Raw genomic sequence first — 23,372 nt, forward strand, 5'->3', positions numbered from 1 at the left:
TTGTAATATTTACTAAACGAGTGAAGACGCCGAAAAAAGTTGGCAAACACTATAATGGACTTGGGGAATTGGTCAACACAAAAAGTAATAGAAAAAGCGTAGTTGGCAAACCATGTGAGACCACTTCTAGCTGAACAAAATAGGATGTCAATATCGTAATAACAGCACAAAAACATGGGCGTTAAGGTATGGTTAAGGTATCCGTATAGTTCTATAAATACCAAGGCTTCCCTACTGAGAATGGCAGCATATAGCAGCTAGAAACGTGTTGAGTTGAGTTGAGTAGAGTTGAGTTGAGTTAAGTCCCATATCGATAGTTTAGTTTCCATGGCTAAATTGTTGAGAGCGTTTTTCTTCAAGTCTTTTTTCTTTTTCTGGTACCGTTTTCTCTTTAGACAATTCAAGAACCTGATTCGGTTCTACAGAACAATTAGCAATTCTTTTTCGGGTGCAACACAGTTCAAATATCCCAGATTTTCCTCTCTCCTTCACAGATCAGACCTCAACGATCAGACGTTGGTGTTTGATGTGGAAAATGCTCTGTTGAAATCCTCTTCTCTGTTTCCATATTTCATGCTAGTGGCCTTTGAAGCGGGAGGGCTCCTGAGGGCCATAGTGTTGGTTCTTTTATACCCTTTTGTTTGCGTAGTAGGGAGCGAGATGGGGTTGAAGATAATGGTGATGACATGCTTCTTCGGGATGAAAGCATCAAGCTTCAGAGTGGGACGTTCCGTGCTGCCAAAATTCTTCTTGGAAGACGTTGGTGCTGAAATGTTTGAGACACTCAAAAAAGGAGGGAAGCAAGTGGGTGTGACCAAACTCCCTCGAGTCATGGTGGAAAGTTTCTTGAGAGAATATCTGGAGATCGATTTCGTCGTAGGAAGAGAGCTCAAAATGTTCTGTGGATACTACCTGGGTTTCATGGACAACGTCGACAAAACTGCGCATGTCTTAGACCTACTTAAAGAAGGAAAAGGATGTTCTGATATGATCGGAATTACAAGTCTCAACAATCCTCGGGACCATCAATTTTTCTCTCACTGCAAGGTTTCTCCCTTTTCCCTACCTTTTAAGTTACGTATGTTGTTTCTTTTTTGCAAAAAAAAAAAAAAATTATCTTTTTGACAATCACATTTTTTTAATAACCATAACAACGGTTTCTTATAATAAATTTAAAATAAAATAACAACTTTTTTCAGGTGTACATACAAGTTTTGAATTCCTTCACCTTAAGCAATCATGTACATTCTTAACAAAGAAATATTGCATTAAAAGTATAAACTTATTTATAACTAATTTGATAAAAAAAAGTGCAGAAGAATTAAACTTCATGATCTATTCACTCAACGGGAGGTTAATAACACGTTCTTTAGTAGACTTTGTGAGCATATATACTTTTGTATGCAGTCTCGGTAACTGTTTAGGTTTCTCATGCGCTGTTTGTGTTTGTTACTGAAACTCCTGGAGCGTGGGTAAGTTTTTGAATGAAAAAATATGCATGTATTATTCCATGCAGTGGTGGTTATGTATTTTGGGTGAGAGGTATAAAAATTTCAAACTGACATGTTATTTTGTCCTTCTGAACAATAAATAGGAAATGGTGGTGGTGTCAGAAGCAGACAAAAGAAGCTGGCAAAAGCTTGGAAGGGAGAGATACCCAAGAACCCTTATTTTTCATGATGGAAGATTAGCACTGAGACCCACTCCAATGGAGTCCATAGCAATCCTGATGTGGCTCCCCTACGGGATTATCCTCTCTGTAATTCGCATTTTCTTAGCCCTCTCACTCCCATTTAACATCTCAACACCCCTGTTGGTCGCCACTGGCCTACGTCTCACAACATCACGCACCCACCATAATAATAGTAATAACAAAAATAATAATCTCTATGTTTGTAACCACCGAACATTGCTAGACCCTCTCTACATCTCTTTCTCCCTGCAAAAGAACTTGAGTGCAGTGACATACAGTCTAAGCAGGATGTCTGAGGTGCTGTCTCCAATCAAAACGGTGCGGTTAACGAGAAACCGCAACGAGGATGCCACAATGATGAAACATTTGCTGGGTCAAGGTGACCTAGTGGTGTGTCCGGAGGGGACCACCTGTAGAGAACCCTATTTATTGAGGTTCAGCCCTCTGTTCTCCGAAATGTGCGACGAGATTGTCCCCGTCGCAGTTGATACCCACGTTACTATGTTTCACGGAACCACTGCTGGAGGATTCAAATGCTTCGACCCATTCTTCTTTCTCATGAATCCCTCTCCTCTCTACACTGTTCAACTCCTGCAACATGTTTTCCCCACCACCACCCACGTTGACCAAGACGGTTCCAAATTTCAAGTGGCTAATCAGGTTCAATCGCAAATTGGAACCGCGTTGGGATTTCACTGCACCAGACTCACCCGCAAGGACAAGTACTTGATGTTGGCCGGTAATGAAGGCACTGTTTCCAACCCTGGGAGTGCCGCCAACAATAACTCCTAGTAACGGATTCTTCTTTGTAAAATCGCCAACAACCTTCAGCTGTCATGAAAATGACAAATATGTATAAAAAAGAAAACTTAAATTCCACCTATTCCTTTCTATTGATATTTGTTGCCACTCTTATTTTTCACTCTCTATAATAATTCCTTGTGTAGTACAGAATCAATATTTATTCATTCTTTTATATTTATACACACATACTCCTTCTTGCTGCATTATCATCATGAAATTAATGGATCGAGCTACCCCTAAACGCTTGTGTTGTGTTATGTGGGTTAGAGGGTGCATTTTACAGGTCTTAACAGATCCAGATCCCATTCATTTAATGTGTTTTTGTATTCTCACTTTCTCTACACACGACCTTTTCCTATCACGTATCGATACCTATATTATAAAGTCAAAATCAGGGGACATATTTGCTTTGAAACGGTGGTTCTACCTATCTTTTGTACAAATTTAAAATGCTTGCAGGTGAAACTTTTTATCTATACTCTCCCTAATTTATAAACCTTGAGAAGTTCTGGAGGTAATTGGAAATATTTTGAAATACTACTCTTGCAATGCATTTAACTCACCTTAATTGTCCATCATTTATTCAACACCTGAATCTGGTCCCATCATCAATACTGCTGCTAAAAAATTAATCCAATGAGTGAACCTGTCATTTTCTAATTATCATGTGTCTGTTTCCTTTCTATTTATTAATTTATTTTCCAGAATTCTCCGCAGCTTCTCATACTTAACAAACCTATTATTAACAGATTAAATAACCTTATTTGATATTTGAATTTTTTTGACATATAAGATTTGCTTTCAATCATAGGATAAGGTATTCAAGGAAGGACACTTTGCATTATGTGATAAGCCTTACCATAAATAATTAGTTAGTTGATATATGAATTGTGATTAGATGATTAATACGGAATGATAGATGTGAAGGAAGAAATATCTGGGTGAAAAAACAAATAAGAGGATAAGACTTCAAAATAACCACATATATTTTATATTTTAATATTTTTCACCACATGTACTATTAAGTCATTTTCTGTAAAGAGACAACCCTATCTAGTTCTCACGTCTTTAATTGTTTATAACGAAATCCCTATTTTGTTGTAATTCATCGTTTTCATTATTATTAATTTTAACGTATTTGCTATTTTAAAATATTGATTAGTTTTTAATTGTAATACAATATATATATAATTTAATAATTAATATTGAATCATTTTAGTAGATCATATACAACACGAGTTATATCAGTAATATATATTTGACTAAAGTTTGAAATTTATATTTTAAAAATGAAAAAAGAAACGTGGACAAAAAAAATTGACTAAAAATATCACCGTATTTTTGAAAAAAAGAAGAAGAAGTAATCATATGTAAAATTTTACTCATATTTTATATGAACCGTATTTTAAAAGAATGGTATAAGTTTTGTTTAAAGCTGTGAAAACGGGTAAGTCGGCCTGGTCCAACTCGATCCACCACACCACACCATGGATTGATTAGTTAGTGAGTCAATTCAACCCGGCTCACTTATTAGCGGGTCAACAAAATTTAAATCCAGTCTGGCCCACAAAATTTAAATCCAGTCTGGCCCACTGCGGATTGGTGAGTTAAACGTGTTGGCTCACAAACTCATTTAATTAAATTTTTTTTTATTTTTTCAATCAAAACTAAATTATAATTTTAATTAAAATTTAAATAAACTTAATACAATTCAAATATAAACCAAAATCACAAAAACACAAATTATCTATGTGTTCGCTAAAAAAAACCTAACATGACCCAAATGTAAAGTGTAACTTAACAACAAATACTTATGTGACCCTTTATTTGTCTCTTGGTGAGTGAACGCGGCTCACCACATGGATACAACCCAGAAGAGTCGGGTCTAAGTGGTTCAAGTTAAAAATCAACTCATATTAAAATTTGTAAGAAATTTTTAACCCAATTCGGTTGGAACCCGTGATGGGTCGGGTTGGGTCTGGGGTCCAACCCATTTTGACACATCTAGTTTTGTTATAACAATCTTAAGAGTTGTTTACACTGATAGGGTAATTTTTTTATAAATTTATACACATTAAAGTCTTATTATATATATTGAAAATTTATAATTGAAACAAACCACTTCAACCCATTTAACTGTGAGTAGTTTGAAATATCTGTGATATGCGTTTCTCCTCCACGAACTCTATATGATGTCACAGAAAAAATATCTTTATTTCTTTCTAAATAATGAATGCTGCTCTCTTAAAATGCTCAACCGAACACAAAAAAATAGTATAAGATAGAGCGATGGCAAGCAATGATAAACACTATTGGAGCATAAACGCTTCAATTAGTCAGAGATATTTTCATATAATATTTAAGTAAAAGATAAAATATTAACTATGGGTAGTCCTCTTACTTTTGTAAAAGAAAATGTTGAAAGAAGTTAAGGATGTCAGTGTTTCTTTAACATATATAGATTATCGTAATTCAGTTGTTTATATTATCTCTTGTATTCGAGTTTCTATGTATGCGCAAATGCACATGTTGTTTGTGTTGCAAAGAACTTTGATGCGGAAATAGTTGCCACAGAAGAAAGTTGTAGCGAAACTTCTGCATCCATGGCAGTAACAGAGTCTGTGCCAGTATAAAATAATAACCCTGGCCAACGGTTTTGAATGTGAATGCATGCACTTATAAGCTTTGTAAAAATTCATAAGGCTTCTTCCACCTACTCAACACGTGATTTAATCTTGAACAAAAATCCACAATGTAAATGCACTTCATCTATATCTTATACGCGGATTTACACTTTCACATGAATATCAATTTTGATAGCAATTTTATTTCAATCAATGCAAAAAAAAAAAACAAAAACTTCACATTATTTAACATTATTTATGAACTTATATACAATATATAATATAATATATATATATATATATATATATATATATATATATATATATATATTGTTGGAAATAGTTCAAGTGTGAGTCAAAAGTCTCACATTGGATAAAATAGACAAAGTTAAACACTATATAAGAATAAAGACCCATAATAGCATTACTTTTAAGGTTTTGGGGGTTAAAATGGTGTCAAAAACCTTATATGTGTAAGACTAATGTCATATAATTATATATATGTCGATTACAATCTTTCAATGACCATGACTATAACCCATATATGACAAAATATATATAACCCAATATATATTACATGAATTATATTATATTCAGTGTTAAAAGCACACACATATGTATTATATTGATTATGATTATTTGTGTAATTGATGTTAAATTATATATGAAATATATTAAATATAATCGATGAGTGTATATTAAAGATTTTGCTATAGTTTAATTGTATTATAGTTACATGTTTGTATGTATTAAACTGGATAAAGAAATTGTATATAGTTTTCAATAATGAAATTTTAATGAGTAACATAAAATTAAAATTATATTAAAAAGAGATGGTGTCGGTGTTTATATTGTAAGCATACGTAATTCAAACACATTTTTTATAAGAATGATGATAAGTTAACTAACTTAATTTTTTTAAAATAATATAAATAATTTAATGTTTTACTTTCAGTTTTTTTTTTATATTACATATGTTTCGTAAAATGTAAACGTTATCATGAGTTTAATGTAATTTGTCATATTTTGTATTTTTTATTTTTAATACATTTTTATAAGATAACAAATGATTATAAACCATTGAGTGTTAGACTTAAATGTCAAAGTTGATAATGATATATAACAGGAAACTATTTGGAAAAAGTCATAACATATATATCTTAGTTAACAAGCGTGGTATAAAATGTTTATTAATTTTAAAAAATATTTAACCACACTTTTGTAGAACAAAAAGAACTGTATCAAAATGTAAAATAATAATGGTGTTGCTTGATTTAAATTTTATATTAAAGTAAACTTAAACCATGTTGTATTTAAATTTCTATGTTTAATTGAAATATTTTTGATGAAAAAAATCAGGTAAATCAAATCATAAGTACCTTTAATTCCTATATTGTAGCCAACAAGGTACACAATTAGTCAAAAGGGTACGACTTATATATCTAAGCGTAGATGCTACTTAACTTCCGCTTAATAAATACGATAAGTCAAAAATCGTGGACCATTATTAAGTACTTAGTTGATACGAAACTTTCCACTTGCATATAACCCGCAAACTTTTCGCAAGTAATTGTCCTGCACTGCGCCACTAGATATGTACTCGGTAACCTATATTTATTTCTGTTTATTGTTAAAACATGTTAATAAATTATAGTAAAAGATTATTTTAAATATATTTATAATGAAAATTAACTTGCTGATATGTCATGATTTTATTGTAATTCTCAGTCAAATCTGCTAATTAAGGAAATTACAAAAAATAATTAAGTTTATTAAAGAACGTATTACTATATTATTATAATTATTCTTCTTTAAAAATATTTGAATAGGATCAAATTAGTATTAAACTGAATTGAATCATATAAAAAAATAAGTTATTTTAAAATATAGGGTTAAATATGTTTTTGGTTTCTCAAGTTTTAGTGAAATTTGAAATTAGTTCATCTTTAAAACTTTTGACCAATTTAATTCTTCATCTTTAAAAATACGTAAATTTATTCATTTTAACTAAATTTTGTTAAGTTTATCTGACGTTTCAAGCACATTTGATGATAGTTTTTGAATTTTTTACACCGTTTGACACATTTTAGTTTCAATGTTAACTCAAATATTATCATAAAATGTGTTTAAAATGTCAAATAAACTTAACACAATTTAGTAAAAATGAATCCATGCATTTCTAAAGATAAAGGACTAAATTTGTATAAAACTTCAAAGAGAGACTAATTCCAAAATTCACTGAAACTTAAGGGACCAAAAACATATTTAACCCTAAAAAGTACTACACCAAATTGTCATAGTAATTTACTCTTTGAAAATAAAATCATTTCTAGGTTTAAATTTTATAAAATTAAAAAATATATTTCAAAGTAAAAGGTGTTCATAAATAATAATTAAAAAAATTTATATAGCAACAATTTAAAATATTTTAATTCACTAAAATTATACTTCAGTTCAATTAATTTAGATCAATTCAATTAAATTGCTTTTAAAATTTGGTTCAATTTAAATTTACACTTCAATTCATATATTTTACCTACTATATAGCCGCAATGTATAAAAATTGTTATAAATAACATAATAATTTTTAAGAGTAAAGTTTCTGGTATTAAATGTAATCATATTTGACTAATAAAGTCAAATATGTACATCCTGCCGCCATTGAGTCCAACTAATCTGAACTCGAAATCAAATTTCAATCTACTCCCTAGCTTCTTAATCCTAGTTTTTTTTATGCTTAAATCGAAAATATAGTTAATTATTAAAATATGCTTCCAACCTACTTCCATAATGTTAACAATCCTTATAATTGTGATTGGGAGATATAAAAAGAAAAACGTAATAGATGACTATTGATGGTAGAGACATGTTGGGGTCCGTAGGTAGGGTTTCATTGAAATTTTAGTTCTTCAAGTTGGAAAACTGGTCTCTTCCACTTTCTTACATTTTTCTAAGTCGTATTTGTGTCTTAAAATTATTCGATAAAAAAAGCAACAGATTTTTCATTTGTTAAAATTTGTTATATTTGTCATTTATGATTTTGTTTTTCTTGAGTGTTGGTTGATACAAGGCACTGAGATTTTAATTCAATAATTAAATAAATATTCACGTTAATAATCTTCAATAATGTGTTTGTTGTATTCATGTTAAACTAATGAAAGTCAAATTAATTTATTAAGCTGTTCGATAACCAATTAGTTTGTTTATCGTGGACTTGTAAGAATCATTAACACACATATAATCAATTAAATCAACTAATATAAGTTCTGACATATATATTTAATCAATTTTTATTAGGAAATAATATATTATTGTTAGCAATTTCAGCTGTTTTGAATGATTTTTATTTAAAATAATTGGTTAGTTGCTTAAATTGTATTGAGCTATTTCTTTATGTAGATTAATGGGATATGGCAGATAAATATTAAGTTGATGGGAAGTTAATTGTACATTGTCTATGGTTCAATAAGATACAATCAATATTAATATAGCAATCGAACAAAACAAGATTAGTTACACATGTCTGAGTGATTAACACGTTATTTAAAGAGGATTTTCTGTTTTTGATAATAATATACCTTTTACGATTTAGTGGTGTCAGATAACTTTTTTTTTCCTTTTGGTGTAATCTACTGTAGCATTTTTTGGCAAATGACTAAAAATAAATAAACATTGTCAAAAATGGATTTGTAAATGAAAAAGAAATATTCCATGATAAATGAGCCTGTAGAGAATGTTTTTGAGTCCAAAAATCCAATGATTCCTGTATTCCCCATTTCCTTTGTATAATAGTGGGAAAATGAACCCACTTTGTTTTCTTTCCATTTTGGTAGATCAGACAAATAAGGCTTAATCAATTTTTGTTCCATAAATTTGCTTCACATTTAAATATAATGTTTCTCATGGTTTGGAAATTTGAATTTTGTGATCATAAGAAAATATTAGACATCTATAAACATATACATTCAAAAAGTGAACCAAGTAAAACACTCGTTTTAGATTTAAAAAAATAACCTCAACTTTTTTAATATTAATAATTTTTTATAATTCATTTTGATTTTGATTTTCTTCTCTTATATTTCCGTGTCTTCTATTGACTGATTTCACTCCTTGTTTATTGTTTTCTTCTATTATATCTTTTGAGAGTTTTGACAAATTCATTTCTTGAATTCCATGTTGTCTGTGTGTACTTATCTTTATCCTCATTTCTAGTTAGTATGTTTGTCTTTGTATTTGTGTGGTTATTATTTTTATTCTATTTGTTGGATTTGTATTAGAACTATAAATGTGTTTATTTTGTCGAGTTTTATTTTTCGATACTTTTAAATTTATGGATTTCGGAAGTTTTTCTGCATATATTTTGAGTAGAAGTGAAATTTTTGCTTAGATTGAATTGTAGAACTATTAACTATGTTAGGGTTTTGCTTTTGGTGATAATGAAGATGAAATCTCTAATAAAATAAGCCATAATTATAAGTTGAAATTGGAGAAAAGTGTAAAATTAAATGAAAGTAATTAAGATATTTTTTCATAAGAAAACCTCAAAAAATAAATTTTAAATAAAAAAATACATTCTTAAGTTTACTTTAGGTCTCCCAAATTCTTGGTGTTCATCTTGCAATTTTAGATTACAATACATAAGGTATGAAATAAGTTTTCCTCTTTTTTTTTTTTTTTTAATTTGAACCTTTTATCTTGTGTTAACTCAATAGAAACCAATTTTAATGACCAAAAATAGTTAGTCACTATAGTAACATTTAGATACTAATTTACAAAATTAAAATTTATTGGTTACTAAAACAGTTATTATTATAAATAAAAATTTATAATTAGTCATAATTATTTAGAAACTAACTTAAAAACTAATTTAGAAACTCGAGTAACTTTTTTAATTATTCTTCTTCTCCATTAATCTTACTCTTTTCTTAACTACCTTTTTTTTTTTAATTTTGTCTCCTTCCATAAGATTTTTATTTTTTATCCCAAAAGAGGTAAAAATAAAAGAAATAGTGTTTGTCTAAGTGATAATGAGAAAGAAAGAGATAAGTGTAAAAAATATTTTCTTTTTTTCGATCCCTTTTCATACTATGTATTTATATCTACACATTAATTATATCATTATTTTCCCTATAAAAACAAAGGGTAGAAAAATAAAGAGTAAGGACGAAAATGTGTTGGTTGTTAGGCTAATGAGAAAGAGTATGATAATTAAAAATAAATTAGGCTTTTTCTTTTTCTTTCCCTTTTTTATTTTTTTCATCTCTTTTTTTTTTTGCTAAAATTAAAATTTGAAAATGTTTGAAAAAAAATATTTCACTCTTTTTATTTATCATTAACTAAAAAAATATTTTTTTTTGTTTTTTTGAAAATAAATTATTCCTCGGATAAAATTGGGTGTTAACATGAATTTCTTAATAGATCGTGGATTTTGAACCATCTTCAACCTCTATAAATAGAGGTTCATGCTCACCTAATACACTACACACTTTCATTTCATCTATTTCTCTCATTCTCTTTTCTATCTTATATCTCTTTTATAATATCCTGGGTATATTTACTCTATTAAAAGATAATTATTTTTTAGATCCTCAAAATATTTCAAAAATTCTTATCATGGAGACTTGTACAATACAACACGAATAAGTTGTTAAGTACAGTGAATATAAACGCATTAAGTATTACAACACGTACTTCCTCTTCCTCTTAAATGTGTACTATGGAGGAATTTAACTTTACTAGCCCATTAGCCATTTTGAATTCTTTGCTTTCATTTCTTCATCTAATCTTGAAATAGTAGAAAACCTTGAGGGAGGTTGTTGTTACTGTGTTGACTTTTAAATGTTTAAGATACTTATGCATACACATTAGAAAGTCTAAAGCGAGAAACATACTCATGTTGTGTAGATTTGTGGTAAAAGAATCATCAACCAATTATAATTTGTCCAACTAACAATGATGGAAAATGATTTATTTTGAAAACTTCTTAAAGAAATTTAATGAAAGTAAAATGTTTGACAAGTCTGTCAAAATATCCCTATTCCCACCTAAAAACAAAGTATGACTTGAATACTTCACTAAAGCAACTTTTACGATTTGTTTTAAATATAAGATTCATTTTTATCATGTTTTAATTACTTTTTTGAGTTTTATTATGTCACATTTTTTTAAAACGTTTTTGAAGTTTTTATTTTAATAGAAAAAGTTTATGAGATTCACATGCTTGTTAACATTTTATTTAATTGTTAAAAAATATATTTTTAAAATAAAGATAACTTTTTATTCTTAAGATTCAAAATCTTATTTTTTTACATCATATGAAGATATCTTAATGAGAAAGTTTTATAGAAACCATTTCTTATCTTTATTCAGTGTAAAACTTATATAATAAAAATGGTCCAATAAAAAAATTTGATTTGTCCAGTAGAAAATGTTTTAGAGGTATTTAAGTTAGATTACAACAGGTCCAATTAATGTTTAGAAATGTTATTGGGCTGCTTCTTACGCGTTAGAATTTTCAATGCAAGAAAATATATTCACACGGTTAACAATAAAGACCGTTGTACCAATTTAGACTATTGTTATCTACATATATTTGAATAAATCAAATTTGAAATTGATATTTGATATTTGATATTTGAATGGTTAGGAAACAGTAATTTGATGAATGTGTATTAACTATGTGGCTATGGTTCCCAAAAAAGTACAAAGAAATGGTTGGTGGCGTTTCATAATCCTTTCATTTTCAAACTAGTTTCTTGTAAGAGGCGTAGCCATAGATTTTGTATGTTTAGTTTCTACTTTCAACCTATGACCGTACAAGAGAGCCATCCACGTCAAATGATTGTGTTGTGTTGCTTATACAATTTTCATACTTCTCACCCATCCACGTCACTCCACTATTTCTTCCTACATCCAACATTTTCCCTTCTCAATACTTTCACACACATAACATTATCCTCGTCAACGCAAATCAACCATTATTATTATTTTTGTTATAATTATGAGTGCCATACAGAGAAACCAAATAACAAAACTGGCAATAGTAAACAAATTCTATATGAATACGAATATCATCAAATGAAAAAAATTTCCTCTTCATACGAATAGAAACCAAATAACAATTTTTATTTCTTCGCTGGTATTGGGCCAATTCGTGCTTCTTCTAAACAAACGTAGTAGAGGTGTCGGAAAAATTGTGAATTGGTCCAATTGGAGGGAAAATTCTTTCTTCACCTCCATACTTTCTTACGCACTCCATATATTTTAAAATTATAATTTTACTTCTTTCTTTTCATTTTAATTCTGAATTACATAAATTACACAATCCAAATTTGCATTTTAATTTAAAATATATTTTTTATTTTATATTTTAGACTGTATAATTATACGATTCAGAATGTAAAATAAAAATGAATTTTAAATTATACAATTCAAAATGTATCTTTCGAAGGTAATATGAAATTTGTCTCAAGAGAATGACGCACGTGCTCTATGTGGTTGGTTGAATGAAGGGGCTGCACTAAGAAGAAGAAGATGAAATGGAGGTGGAGGAAGAAGATGGGATGAAGGTGGAGGTGGAAGAAGATGGGGTGGAGGTAAGGTGGAGGAGGAGAGAAAATGAGAGCAAATTTGACTTTTTATTTTTGAGGTGCAGGAAGAAATAATCCAATTGGAGATATAAGCCCAGGCCCATTTTGAGGGTGGAGCTGCTAAGTGCATAAGCCCATTATAGTACGGCGTAAGATCCAAGGCACCAAAGATTAAGCGAGCAGGCCCAAATAAAAAACGTACCCCTCTTAGAACGTTGTCGGCTAACTAGGTCTGTTATAGTTGGTAATCTCAGAGCACATGGTACATTCCTCTTTCATTTTTTTTTGGACTTTATATATAATAGAGAATTGCACCGTAACATAGTGTAGCCCTGGCCTGGCCTGGCTTGGCCTCAACCTGCTTCTAGTTTCTAGGAGCTTCCACTGAGAGCTGCTAATTTATTATTACGGAATTTGCGAAAGGATTGTGCCGGGTGGTTGGGGGATTAGGATTAGGGTTTTGATGGGTACGGAGAGGAAGAGGAAGGTAAGCTTGTTCGACGTGGTGGACGACACTGTCGCTAAGATGGCCAAATCAAACGGCGGAATCGTCGCTAACAACCTCATCAACCGATGGAACGGGAAGCCTTATTCGCAGAGGTATCACGATATTTTGGAGAAGAGGAAGACCCTCCCCGTTTGGCACCAGAAGGAGGAGTTCTTGCAGGTTTTGAAGGATAACCAGACTCTCATTCTCGTTGGTGAAACTGGTAGTGGAAAAACCACTCAGGTCAGTTTCTAATTCTTTCTATTGCTTTTGCTTTACCTTCTGCAATGTTTATAGAGTACTAGGAGTAACTTCAAGACATTAGGGAGCGTTCTGTTTAAAACACTAAGTGTAGGTAACAACTTGTACGTAGCGGACTAGGTGTGGATGTTAGATTCATTGTCAGATATTATTGGTTATCTTGTCTGTGAGTTTATATTTGTGTTGGTTCTGTTCTGTATTTTAATGTGGCACGTTTCTTATTGTCTTTTGTTTTATGTTCCTGTGGAACAGATTCCTCAGTTTGTTTTGGAAGCTGTGGATATAGAAAGCCCTGATAAACGTAGAAAGATGATGATTGCGTGTACTCAGCCTCGTAGAGTGGCTGCGATGTCTGTTTCCAGGCGTGTGGCTGAGGAGATGGACGTGAATATTGGAGAAGAGGTTGGTTACAGCATCAGATTTGAGGATTGCAGTAGCGCCAGAACAGTTTTGAAGTATGTTATATTTTACAAAATTGATTCAGAGCTTGCTTTGCAACTTTCGTTTTTTTTTTATTGTGTTCTTTTATTGCTAATGGAATGTTATGTTTTTCTATGCCGCTAATAGGTATCTCACAGATGGTATGCTTTTGAGAGAAGCGATGACGGATCCACTTTTGGAACGATACAAAGTAATTATTCTTGATGAGGCACATGAGAGGACTTTGGCTACCGATGTGCTGTTTGGTCTTCTTAAGGAAGTGCTTAGAAATAGACCTGACCTGAAGTTGGTTGTTATGAGTGCAACTCTTGAAGCTGAAAAGTTCCAGGGCTACTTTAATGGGGCCCCACTTATGAAGGTTCCTGGAAGACTACATCCGGTGGAAATCTTCTATACTCAGGAGCCAGAGCGGGATTACTTGGAGGCTGCTATTAGGACTGTGGTGCAGATACACATGTGTGAACCTCCGGGAGATATACTTGTTTTTCTCACAGGAGAGGAAGAGATTGAGGATGCGTGCCGCAAAATATCAAAAGAAATATCAAATTTGGGAGACCAGGTGGGTCCTGTGAAAGCAGTTCCCTTGTATTCTACCCTTCCTCCTGCTATGCAACAGAAGATTTTTGAGCCAGCTCCACCTCCACTAAAGGAGGGAGGGCCACCTGGAAGGAAGATTGTGATATCAACAAATATAGCAGAAACTTCGTTGACAATTGATGGTATAGTCTATGTTATTGACCCTGGATTTGCTAAGCAGAAGGTTTACAACCCTCGGGTCCGTGTCGAGTCTTTGTTGGTGTCTCCAATATCAAAGGCTAGTGCTCATCAGAGATCTGGGCGTGCTGGAAGAACTCAGCCAGGGAAATGTTTTCGACTTTATACTGAAAGAAGTTTCAATAATGATCTTCAGCCACAGACCTACCCTGAAATCTTGAGATCTAATCTAGCCAACACTGTTCTTACCTTAAAGAAACTTGGTATAGACGATTTAGTGCATTTTGATTTCATGGACCCTCCTGCCCCAGAGACCTTGATGCGAGCACTGGAAGTGTTGAATTACTTGGGTGCTCTGGATGATGATGGAAACTTAACTAAGCTGGGTGAGATTATGAGTGAATTTCCACTGGACCCTCAGATGTCGAAGATGCTCGTTGTTAGTCCTGAATTCAACTGTTCAAATGAGATTCTTTCTGTTTCTGCCATGCTATCAGGTATTTTTCCTTTATTTAGTTGTTTTTGTGTCTGTCTAGAGTCCAACCATAATAGTAAGGGGTTGTAGGTTTGCCGGGCTCCACTTTGAAGGGATGCCCCGCAATTGCACATGTAACACATGCACAAAGGCAATATTGTGCATATGATGGGGATGTTTGACTGCTTACCCGTGTGTTTAGTTGCACATGGATGCGGTTAGTGGAACATGTCCTGTTAGGTAGTCATCAGCAACTGTCTTCTCTGGGTTCCATGCCCCCGGTTGGCATGCACCATAGGATTCTAAGTAAATGCTGATGCAGATAGTTGCAGTTTCTCAGTATTCTCTCAATCTCATGAAGAAAATGGTGTGGTCTCGCCTCTATGCATCTGCTGACCTTCCGTGGGCCTCCTCTGTGATAATCATTTCTTTCTTTAGTACCCAATTGCTTTGTCCGGCCTAGGGAGGCACAGAAAGCTGCGGATGAAGCAAAAGCTAGGTTTGGACACATTGATGGAGATCACCTCACGCTCTTGAATGTATACCATGCGTACAAGCAAAATAGTAAGCACTATTATGCTACCTTTTTTTTAAACCATCACATTCTTGCTATTAATTTGTTATATTTTCGCATTTATTAATTGTATGTGAATGGCTTTTACAGATGAGGACCCTTCTTGGTGCTACGATAACTTCGTTAATCACAGGGCGTTGAAAGCAGCAGATAATGTTAGACAACAACTAGTGCGAATCATGGCTCGGTTTAACCTGAAGTTATGCAGCACTGATTTTAATAGCCGTGATTACTATGTCAACATAAGAAAGGCAATGCTAGCTGGCTATTTCATGCAGGTGGCTCATCTGGAACGGACAGGACATTACCTGACGGTGAAAGACAACCAGGTCTGTTAAGGGCTGCTATTTGTATTTTATGTTTTCCCTTCTCATTTTGTTTTCACTACTAAAAGAACTATCGTGTATGCTGGAAGGTTATATTTATATTAATGATTTATGTTTCTTTTCTGAGTAGGTGGTGCACTTGCATCCATCAAATTGCCTGGACCACAAACCGGAGTGGGTAATTTATAATGAATATGTTCTTACTAGTCGGAATTTTATTCGAACTGTCACAGATATACGTGGAGAATGGTAAGGATTTTGTTTGATTTTAGTATCTGGATTGCTTTTGTAGCCAAGATTGAGTTTAACAATGTTGAAATGTTTAAACATAAACGCATTTCATCTATATGGTAGTACTTTGATATTTAAAGGGAACCTGCTTTTGAGGAAAAGAACGGTTAAAGTAATGTATTAATTATATGGTAGTTTTATATTGTAAAGTTTATTCTTGTGCCAAGTTGCAAGACAAACTGACATGATGTTAATTAGATATATACTTAGCTTTCCGAAAAATTGATGTTGAACAGGTTGGTGGATATAGCCCCACATTACTATGATCTGTCGAATTTTCCACCATGTGAAGCGAAGCGTGTTCTTGAAAAGCTTTACAAGAAGCGAGAGAAGGAAAAAGACGAAGCCAGAAGTCGTAAGTGAAGTCCTACCATCCACGCCTTTTTTCCCTTTGGATTGGAATTGGACCTTTAGTCTCCTGCAATTTGACATCAAAATTTCGTCAGAGGAATGTTTACCTTTTTATTTATTACCACCTCTGAAAGACATTCATTGTTAATTTAAGCGAGGAAAAAATAGGCTATTTCTTGTACTATTTAGCAGCAGTGTATTAGTAATGTTTTATATTCGTCGACCTTCTGTTGTTACTTTTGACTATTCCATGCCTTCTTTCATTCTTTTGGTTTAGACGCCGCATCAGTGTACTATTTTCATTTTTCTGAAAAAGATAAATGTTGGTATCAAATGCTTCGAAATAAAGTGGTGTTCATTTTTCTTAAATAGAACTTGTGCGTCGGTTGTTAATGCTTTGTTTGTATTATAATAGAATAAGAAATAAACAGGAATGAAATGAAACGGATTGAATAAGAAGCAAGTAAAAGAAAAATGGAATATAAAAAAATTGTTCGGATGGATGATAAAATAAATATAAATTCCCTTTCTATGCCTTTGCTGAGTAGAAAGACAGTAAAAGAAAGGTCGAGGTAGTTGTGTTTGACATATTTGGTCGAAATTTAGAGGATGTTTTTTAATCATATTTTCAATTTTTTCGAAATTTAAAGAATCAGTTCCCATTCAATCGGAATATTAGAAATGGACTCTAAATAATTGAGAGAAAAGTACTGGAATTATATTAAATATTGGATGATACTTTTTTTTTACTTTATACATTAGTGTTCCCCGCCGGGATTTTGCCAGATTTAGAGATTTTTTTCTTTCTTTTTTTCCTCTCTTTTTCTTTTTCAAACTGTTGTTTCTAGTCCTTGATTTATCAGGTCCTTTCTTCCTTCAGTTACTTTGTTTTCTGGCTTTTCGCTAACCACTTCCTCCACTATATCTTTCTGTAACTTCTTCCGATAACTTCGCGTGATGATATTCCTAGAAAGAGGGAATATCTATTCGTCAGTTACAAAAAATCATGATGAGCGATATTCTTTGATTACAAGGGTTTCTGAGCTCGGCGAGCTGTCCGAGGTGTTCAATGCTTCCGAGCTTGGCGAGCTGAAATCCAGGAGAGTACACAGCCCTCCAGCTTTTCATTGTGTTTGCACTGTGAAAAGCTGCCGTATCTCCAAATTCAATCCATGACATGACGTTTCTATCTTCATTTATTACGCTCACCTAACCTTACATGTGTCAACTCATCGAACCGACAGTGGTTTTGAATCTAACGGTTATAATTCGAATTAAAATAACGGTTTCGTTTTCTAAAACATCTCTTACCTTCTTTCTTGTTTATTTTCAACAATTTCTCAGTGAACCCTTGTCCGGCGCACCCTTCGCGGCGTTCACCATTGTGTTTCTGTTTTCTCTGTCTGTGACTTCAACCAAGGTATGCATTTCATTTACCTTTCTTGGAATTATTGTTGATGATGATACTCTAATTCCTGGAATCATTATTGATGATGACACTCTCGTATGCACAATTCTTTCTGTTTCTTAATCTTTTCAGACTGGTAAACCCTAACTACGCTTAGTTTCGATTGATACTCAAGTTATAGACTACCTCGTTTTTCTTTCAAACCTCTTTGTGAGAATTTTCAGATTTAAACAAACGGGTGTATCTGGGGTATGTATTTTTCTATTTCTTGCTTGTTTTTAAAAGATTTTAGGGTTTATGCTCAAATTCATTTTGTTTGACCTTAGTAGATCCAGGATGACTTCCTACGATTCATAATACCTTTGGGCTCCGTTAAATCTAAAAAGAAAGTGTACTGGTTTCTGCACCGAGAGACGAATTCAAACCCTTAGGGAAAAACAAGCTTTATGTAAGGATGACGAAAACGACGTGGTTGTGGGATTGTGCGAGTTAGACGAACCCGTGTGTAGGGATGGCACTCTCCCGCCTTTGCAGACTTTCACCTTTATTTATGTTACCTTATTTGAAAGACTCGATTTCAGACTCCCCTTCAACGATTTTGAAAAAAGGTTATTAACCGCGTTGAATGTGGCACCCGCTCAACTACATCCTAATAGTTGGGCCTTCGTCCGAGTTTTTCACATCTTGTGTAGTGGTCTTGGGATCCGACCTACGCCAAACATGTTTCTATATTTCTTTGAGTTAAAAAATAGTTCAAAACTGCTATGGACTTCTCTGAATGGAGTAACTGGGCGAGCTCTTTTTGCGTTATATCAATCATCCTATAAAGGTTTTAAAGGGGCTTTTGTAAAAATCTTGGCACCTTCCCACAATCCGACCTTGCTAGAAGGATTCCCCCTGTACTGGACAAAAAACCCCTCCCCAAAGGTTACACGTCAACTTGAAGACTTAAACCCTGTTGATCGGAAAGGCTGTGCGGAGTTGATGGGTCTAGAAGTCATTTTCGACATTCGAAAGATCTAGAGCTTGAGTACCGGGAAGTAGATTTAAGAGTTTTCATTGGTATTCATCTGACTTAACAAAGCTTTATGCTCATTTTTGTAATTCTTTGTGCTCGTAATTCTTGAATACTGACCTTTTAAAGATTTGCAGAAAAACAAATGGCCCTCTCTCAAAAAGACCTTCTGCGGCATATCAAACAGAAAGGGAACATCAAAATCGGGGCGAGCTCCCCGGTCCAAGGCTCGTCTTCGCATAGGGAACTAGAGAACGGACCTGGAATTACAATAAGGGAGCCAACATTGAAGAAAAGGAAGGTAGCAAGCGGAGGGAATCAACTTCCCATTTCGGAAACTTCGGATTCTATTGACTCCTTACCCGATATCACGAAAATTAGAAAAGCGACGACAACGAGTTCGAGGAAGAGTTTTTGGGATGAAGATTTTGAACACATAGCTCATGGACGAGCTCATAACTTCTCAACCACGGATGATGTTATTCTTTCAAAACAGGTTTCCAGCTCGACCCGAGAAGGACTGCTTCGCTATTTACATCAGGCCGGGCCGAAGCGTCTTCCCTGTTCTTGGTCAGTCGCTTAGAGGCATTAGAATTAAGAGAATCTAGCTTGGTGCGTGAGGTGGAGGCTTCAAAAAGGAGATGACGCAACTCCGATCTGATGTTGCCGAGCTCGTTAAAGCTCGTCAAATTTTAAAGGACAAAGAAATCGAACTGGGCGACAAACAAACTGAGTTGACGACTTTAAAAGCTAAAGTCGACAAGTTGACTCCGAAGATGGAAACTTTTGAGACTCAAGTTCGGGAATTGGCGAAGAATTGTAAGAAATTGGAAAATGAGAAGGAAGAGATGGCCGACCAACTATGCACCACTTTGAACCAAGGATTTCAACTAGCCTTGAACCAAATCAAAGTGCTCTGCCCTGACGCGAATATCTCAAGTGCTGATATTACTAAGGAAGTGGTGGATGGCCAGCTCGTAAAGATAACCGATGACTAATAGCAACTTTGTAATAGTTTAATTTCAATAATATTTCCTTTTATTTTGTAAGGACTCCGGATTTTGTAAACACTAAGTTTGAGATTTGACTATGCAATGTTTTGATTTAAAGCATTTTAACTCAGGAATTCCTATGGGTAGGGGTGATCTACCAGATTGAGGCGAGTGATATGTAAAATCGGACCGCGTCAGTCTCGTAATGTGTAAACAAAAAAGATAGAAGAAATAATTATTGTAGTATGAGATATTCCTTAGATAATAAATAAGAAGGAAATGGAAAGCATGCTTTAGCATTATTACGCTTATTATTATAATCAACACACTGGGAAGAGTACCTTGAATATTTGAGCGGATCACCATTTCGGGTTGAGATGGATGAGGTGCTCAGCATTCAACCGCATGATTCAGTCCGGGTTGACACGGCTGAACTGGGACATATGATCACATATCCTGAGTTGGGTCGACGAAATCCTCAGCGTTCTGTGTGGCGAGATCGGATCGACTTAGCCCTCAGTGTAATGAGGTTTAATTTTCTTTTCCTCAAGGAGTCAGACCGATTAAGCCCTCAGCGTACTGAGGCTTAAACGATGAAGTCAGACCGGTCGAACCCTCAACATACTGAGGTTTTATTCTCGAGGAGTCAGACTGACTTAGCCCTCAGCGTACTGAGGTTTAAACGATGAAGTCGGACCGGTCGAGCCTTCAGCGTACTGAGGTTTTATTTTCTTTTCCTTGAGGAGTCGGACCGACTTAGCCCTCAGCTTACTGAGGTTTAAACGATGAAGTCGGACCGGTCGAGCCCTCAACGTACTGGGGTTTTATTTTCTTTTCCTTAAGAAGTCGGACCGACTAAGCCCTCAGTGTGCTGAGGCTTAAACGATGAAGTCGGACTGGTCGAGCCCTCAGCATACTTTTCTTTTCCTCGAGGAGTCGGATCGACCTAGCACTCAGCGTACTGAGGTTTAAACGATGAAGTCGGATCGGTCGAGCCCTTAGCGTACTGAGGTTTTATATTTTTTTCCTCGAGGAGTCAGACCGACTTAGCCCTCAGCGTACTGAGGTTTTATTATATAAACTCAACGAGGAAATTTTAAAACACATCATATGAATAACTCCCACCTTGTTAAAAAACCCTCCCGTGTGGCAGGGAAAAAGAGTGTGGGGTTTTATTATTTCAAAGGGAAAAATAAATGTGTCAACAGTTTGTTACAAATTATAAAAAATGGAGAAGAAAGGAAATAGAGTGCTAACTAAAATAAAAGCGCAGATTGGCAGCATTCCATGTCCTAGGTATAGTGGTCCCGTCCAAGGTTTCCATTCTGTATGCACCTCCGGGTAATACCTCCCTAATCCGAAAAGGACCGACCCATTTGGGTGATAGTTTATCCTCCACCTCAGTCACGTGTGCTCTTCTCAGCACTAAGTCATCGACTTTAAAGTCATGGGGGACAACTTTGGTTTTGTACCTTCGTTTAACCCTTTGTTCTGTGGCCTCTCCAATAATTTGTGCCAATTCTCGTATTTCGTGTAGGACATCCAGGTTAGCTCGGATTCCTTCATTGTTCTCCTCCGTGGTGATTTTAGTTCTGCTATCCGAAAAATTCCCGATCTCAATTGGTAATAAGGCGTTCGTTCCATAAATTAGACTGAAGGGAGTTTCATGAGTGGTTGATTGAGGCGTGGTGTGGTATGCCCACAAGATTCTGGGAATTTCATCCGACTAGGAAGTCTTGGAAGCTAGTACTCGGCGCTTAAGTGCTTTCAAAATTACCTTATTCACCGCTTCTGCTTGACCATTTGTCTGCGGATGTTCAACCGAAGAGAAACATTGAGTGATTCCTAATTGCTTACATGTGTGTCGAACCTGCGCACTGGTGAATTGAGTGCCATTGTCGGATATGAGTCTGCAAGGAACACCAAACCGACAGACTAGTTCTTCCATAAGAATTTTTCTACTTTAGACGCAGTAATTGAAGCGACTGGCTCTGCTTCTATCCATTTCGTTAGATACTCTACTGCCACTATGAGGTATTTCAATTGTCGAATAGATGTTGGGAAAGGACCCAGAATATCTATCCCCCAGGTATGAAAGGGCCAAGGAGAATGTATAGAGTGTAGACCTTCAGGAGGAGATCAATAGAAATCTCCATGCCTTTGACACTGATCGCATCGTTTGGCATGTTCCATGCAGTCTATTTTCATTGTAGGCTAGAAATACCTGCCCTTAAGACCCTCAATAGCAAGGTTCGACCTCCAACATGGCTGCCACAGATCCCTTTGTGTAATTCTGACATGATTCTATTAGACTCTTCTTTTTCAATACATGTCAATAAAGGCCTCGAGAACCCAAAATGAAAAAGATGTCCATCTATTAAGGTGTAACGTGATAAGCTTTTCTTGATACGTTGTGCCTCAACGACATCTATTGGTAAAACTCCGTCAGCTAAAAAGGCTTTGATGGAGGTCATCCATGATTCTGGAGTGGGTGTTCCGTTCAGCGTCATTATCCTGAAATCGTTAGATGAGCTAACCCTAGGAGTTGTTAGGGTTTCTTTTATTACTGACCTTTGTTGACCGGGTTTGGTACAACTGGCGAGTTTGGACAAGAGGTCGGTCCGACTATTTTCTTGACGTGGAACATGGGACAATCAAAAAGTATGGAAAGCTGCAGCCAATATTTTCACATAATCTAAATATTTAGCTAGCTGGGGATCTTTGGCGGTGAATTCTCCATTGACTTGGCCTGTAACCAACAAGGAGTCGTTCCGAGCAGCCAGTCGAGTCGCTCCTATTTCCTTAGCTAATAACATACTAGTGATCAGAGCCTCATATTCAGCTTGATTGTTGTTAGCTTTGAAGGAAAATTTTAACGACTATTCTATAAGGATCCCACCAGGACCCTCTAATACCACGCCTGCTCCGCTGCCTCTTTGATTAGACGCGCCATCTACCGATAGTATCCATTCGGATGATTTGTTATTTTGATAAGTGAAGTTTGACCCATTAAGAGCGGGCAAGGTGAGCTCAGCAACGAAGTCTGATAAAGCTTGTGCTTGGATAAGACCTCAGGATTCGTAAGTTATATCATATTTCGCTAACTCTATCGCCCACTTGACGAGTCGCCCCGTCATGTCTGGCCGCTTGAGTATTTGCTTTACTGGCAAATCAGTTCTTACTTGAATGCTAAAGCTTTGAAAATAGGGTCTGAGTTTTCTGGTCGAGGTGACAACTACTAAAGCGGTTCTCAAGGGTTGGGTATCTTCTTTCTGCGCCATGTAACAATCTGCTGACAAAGTATATTGGACGCTGCTTTCCCTCCTT

The 23,372-nt window shown here is 34.6% G+C and overlaps 2 protein-coding genes across 5 annotated transcripts; both read left to right on the forward strand.

The window, feature by feature from the left end:
* Positions 1-233: 233 nt before the first annotated feature.
* LOC114190283 (probable glycerol-3-phosphate acyltransferase 3) lies at positions 234-2,644 on the forward strand. The gene is made up of 2 exons (XM_028079109.1): positions 234-1,047; positions 1,595-2,644. The coding sequence occupies exons 1-2, from the start codon at positions 328-330 to the stop codon at positions 2,483-2,485; spliced, it is 1,611 nt and encodes a 536-aa protein (XP_027934910.1). The 5' UTR covers positions 234-327; the 3' UTR covers positions 2,486-2,644.
* A 10,331-nt stretch (positions 2,645-12,975) lies between these two features.
* LOC114190616 (probable pre-mRNA-splicing factor ATP-dependent RNA helicase DEAH2) lies at positions 12,976-16,999 on the forward strand. 4 transcript variants are annotated; one of them, XM_028079574.1, is made up of 7 exons: positions 12,980-13,440; positions 13,711-13,913; positions 14,026-15,110; positions 15,527-15,652; positions 15,753-15,991; positions 16,119-16,237; positions 16,516-16,999. In XM_028079574.1, the coding sequence occupies exons 1-7, from the start codon at positions 13,174-13,176 to the stop codon at positions 16,640-16,642; spliced, it is 2,166 nt and encodes a 721-aa protein (XP_027935375.1). In that variant the 5' UTR covers positions 12,980-13,173; the 3' UTR covers positions 16,643-16,999. The 4 variants fall into 4 exon arrangements, with proteins under 4 accessions (XP_027935377.1, XP_027935376.1, XP_027935378.1 ...); XM_028079576.1 differs by lacking the exons at positions 15,753-15,991; positions 16,119-16,237; positions 16,516-16,999 and having other exon boundaries at positions 12,976-13,440; positions 15,411-15,644; XM_028079575.1 differs by lacking the exons at positions 15,753-15,991; positions 16,119-16,237; positions 16,516-16,999 and having other exon boundaries at positions 12,976-13,440; positions 15,421-15,644.
* The last annotated feature ends 6,373 nt before the right edge of the window (positions 17,000-23,372 follow it).

The sequence above is a fragment of the Vigna unguiculata genome, chromosome 7, assembly GCF_004118075.2.
Source record: "Vigna unguiculata cultivar IT97K-499-35 chromosome 7, ASM411807v1, whole genome shotgun sequence".
Lineage (NCBI taxonomy): Eukaryota > Viridiplantae > Streptophyta > Magnoliopsida > Fabales > Fabaceae > Vigna > Vigna unguiculata.

Bases quoted from the DNA above. Each gene is read 5' to 3' on its own strand.
- LOC114190283 (XM_028079109.1), top strand. From the start codon at position 328: ATGGCTAAATTGTTGAGAGCGTTTTTCTTCAAGTCTTTTTTCTTTTTC. The intron at 1,048-1,594 runs GTTTCTCCCTTT...AACAATAAATAG, and splicing joins AATTTTTCTCTCACTGCAAG to GAAATGGTGGTGGTGTCAGA.
- LOC114190616 (XM_028079574.1), top strand. From the start codon at position 13,174: ATGGGTACGGAGAGGAAGAGGAAGGTAAGCTTGTTCGACGTGGTGGAC. The intron at 13,441-13,710 runs GTCAGTTTCTAA...CCTGTGGAACAG, and splicing joins GTAGTGGAAAAACCACTCAG to ATTCCTCAGTTTGTTTTGGA. The intron at 15,653-15,752 runs GTAAGCACTATT...TGGCTTTTACAG, and splicing joins CCATGCGTACAAGCAAAATA to ATGAGGACCCTTCTTGGTGC.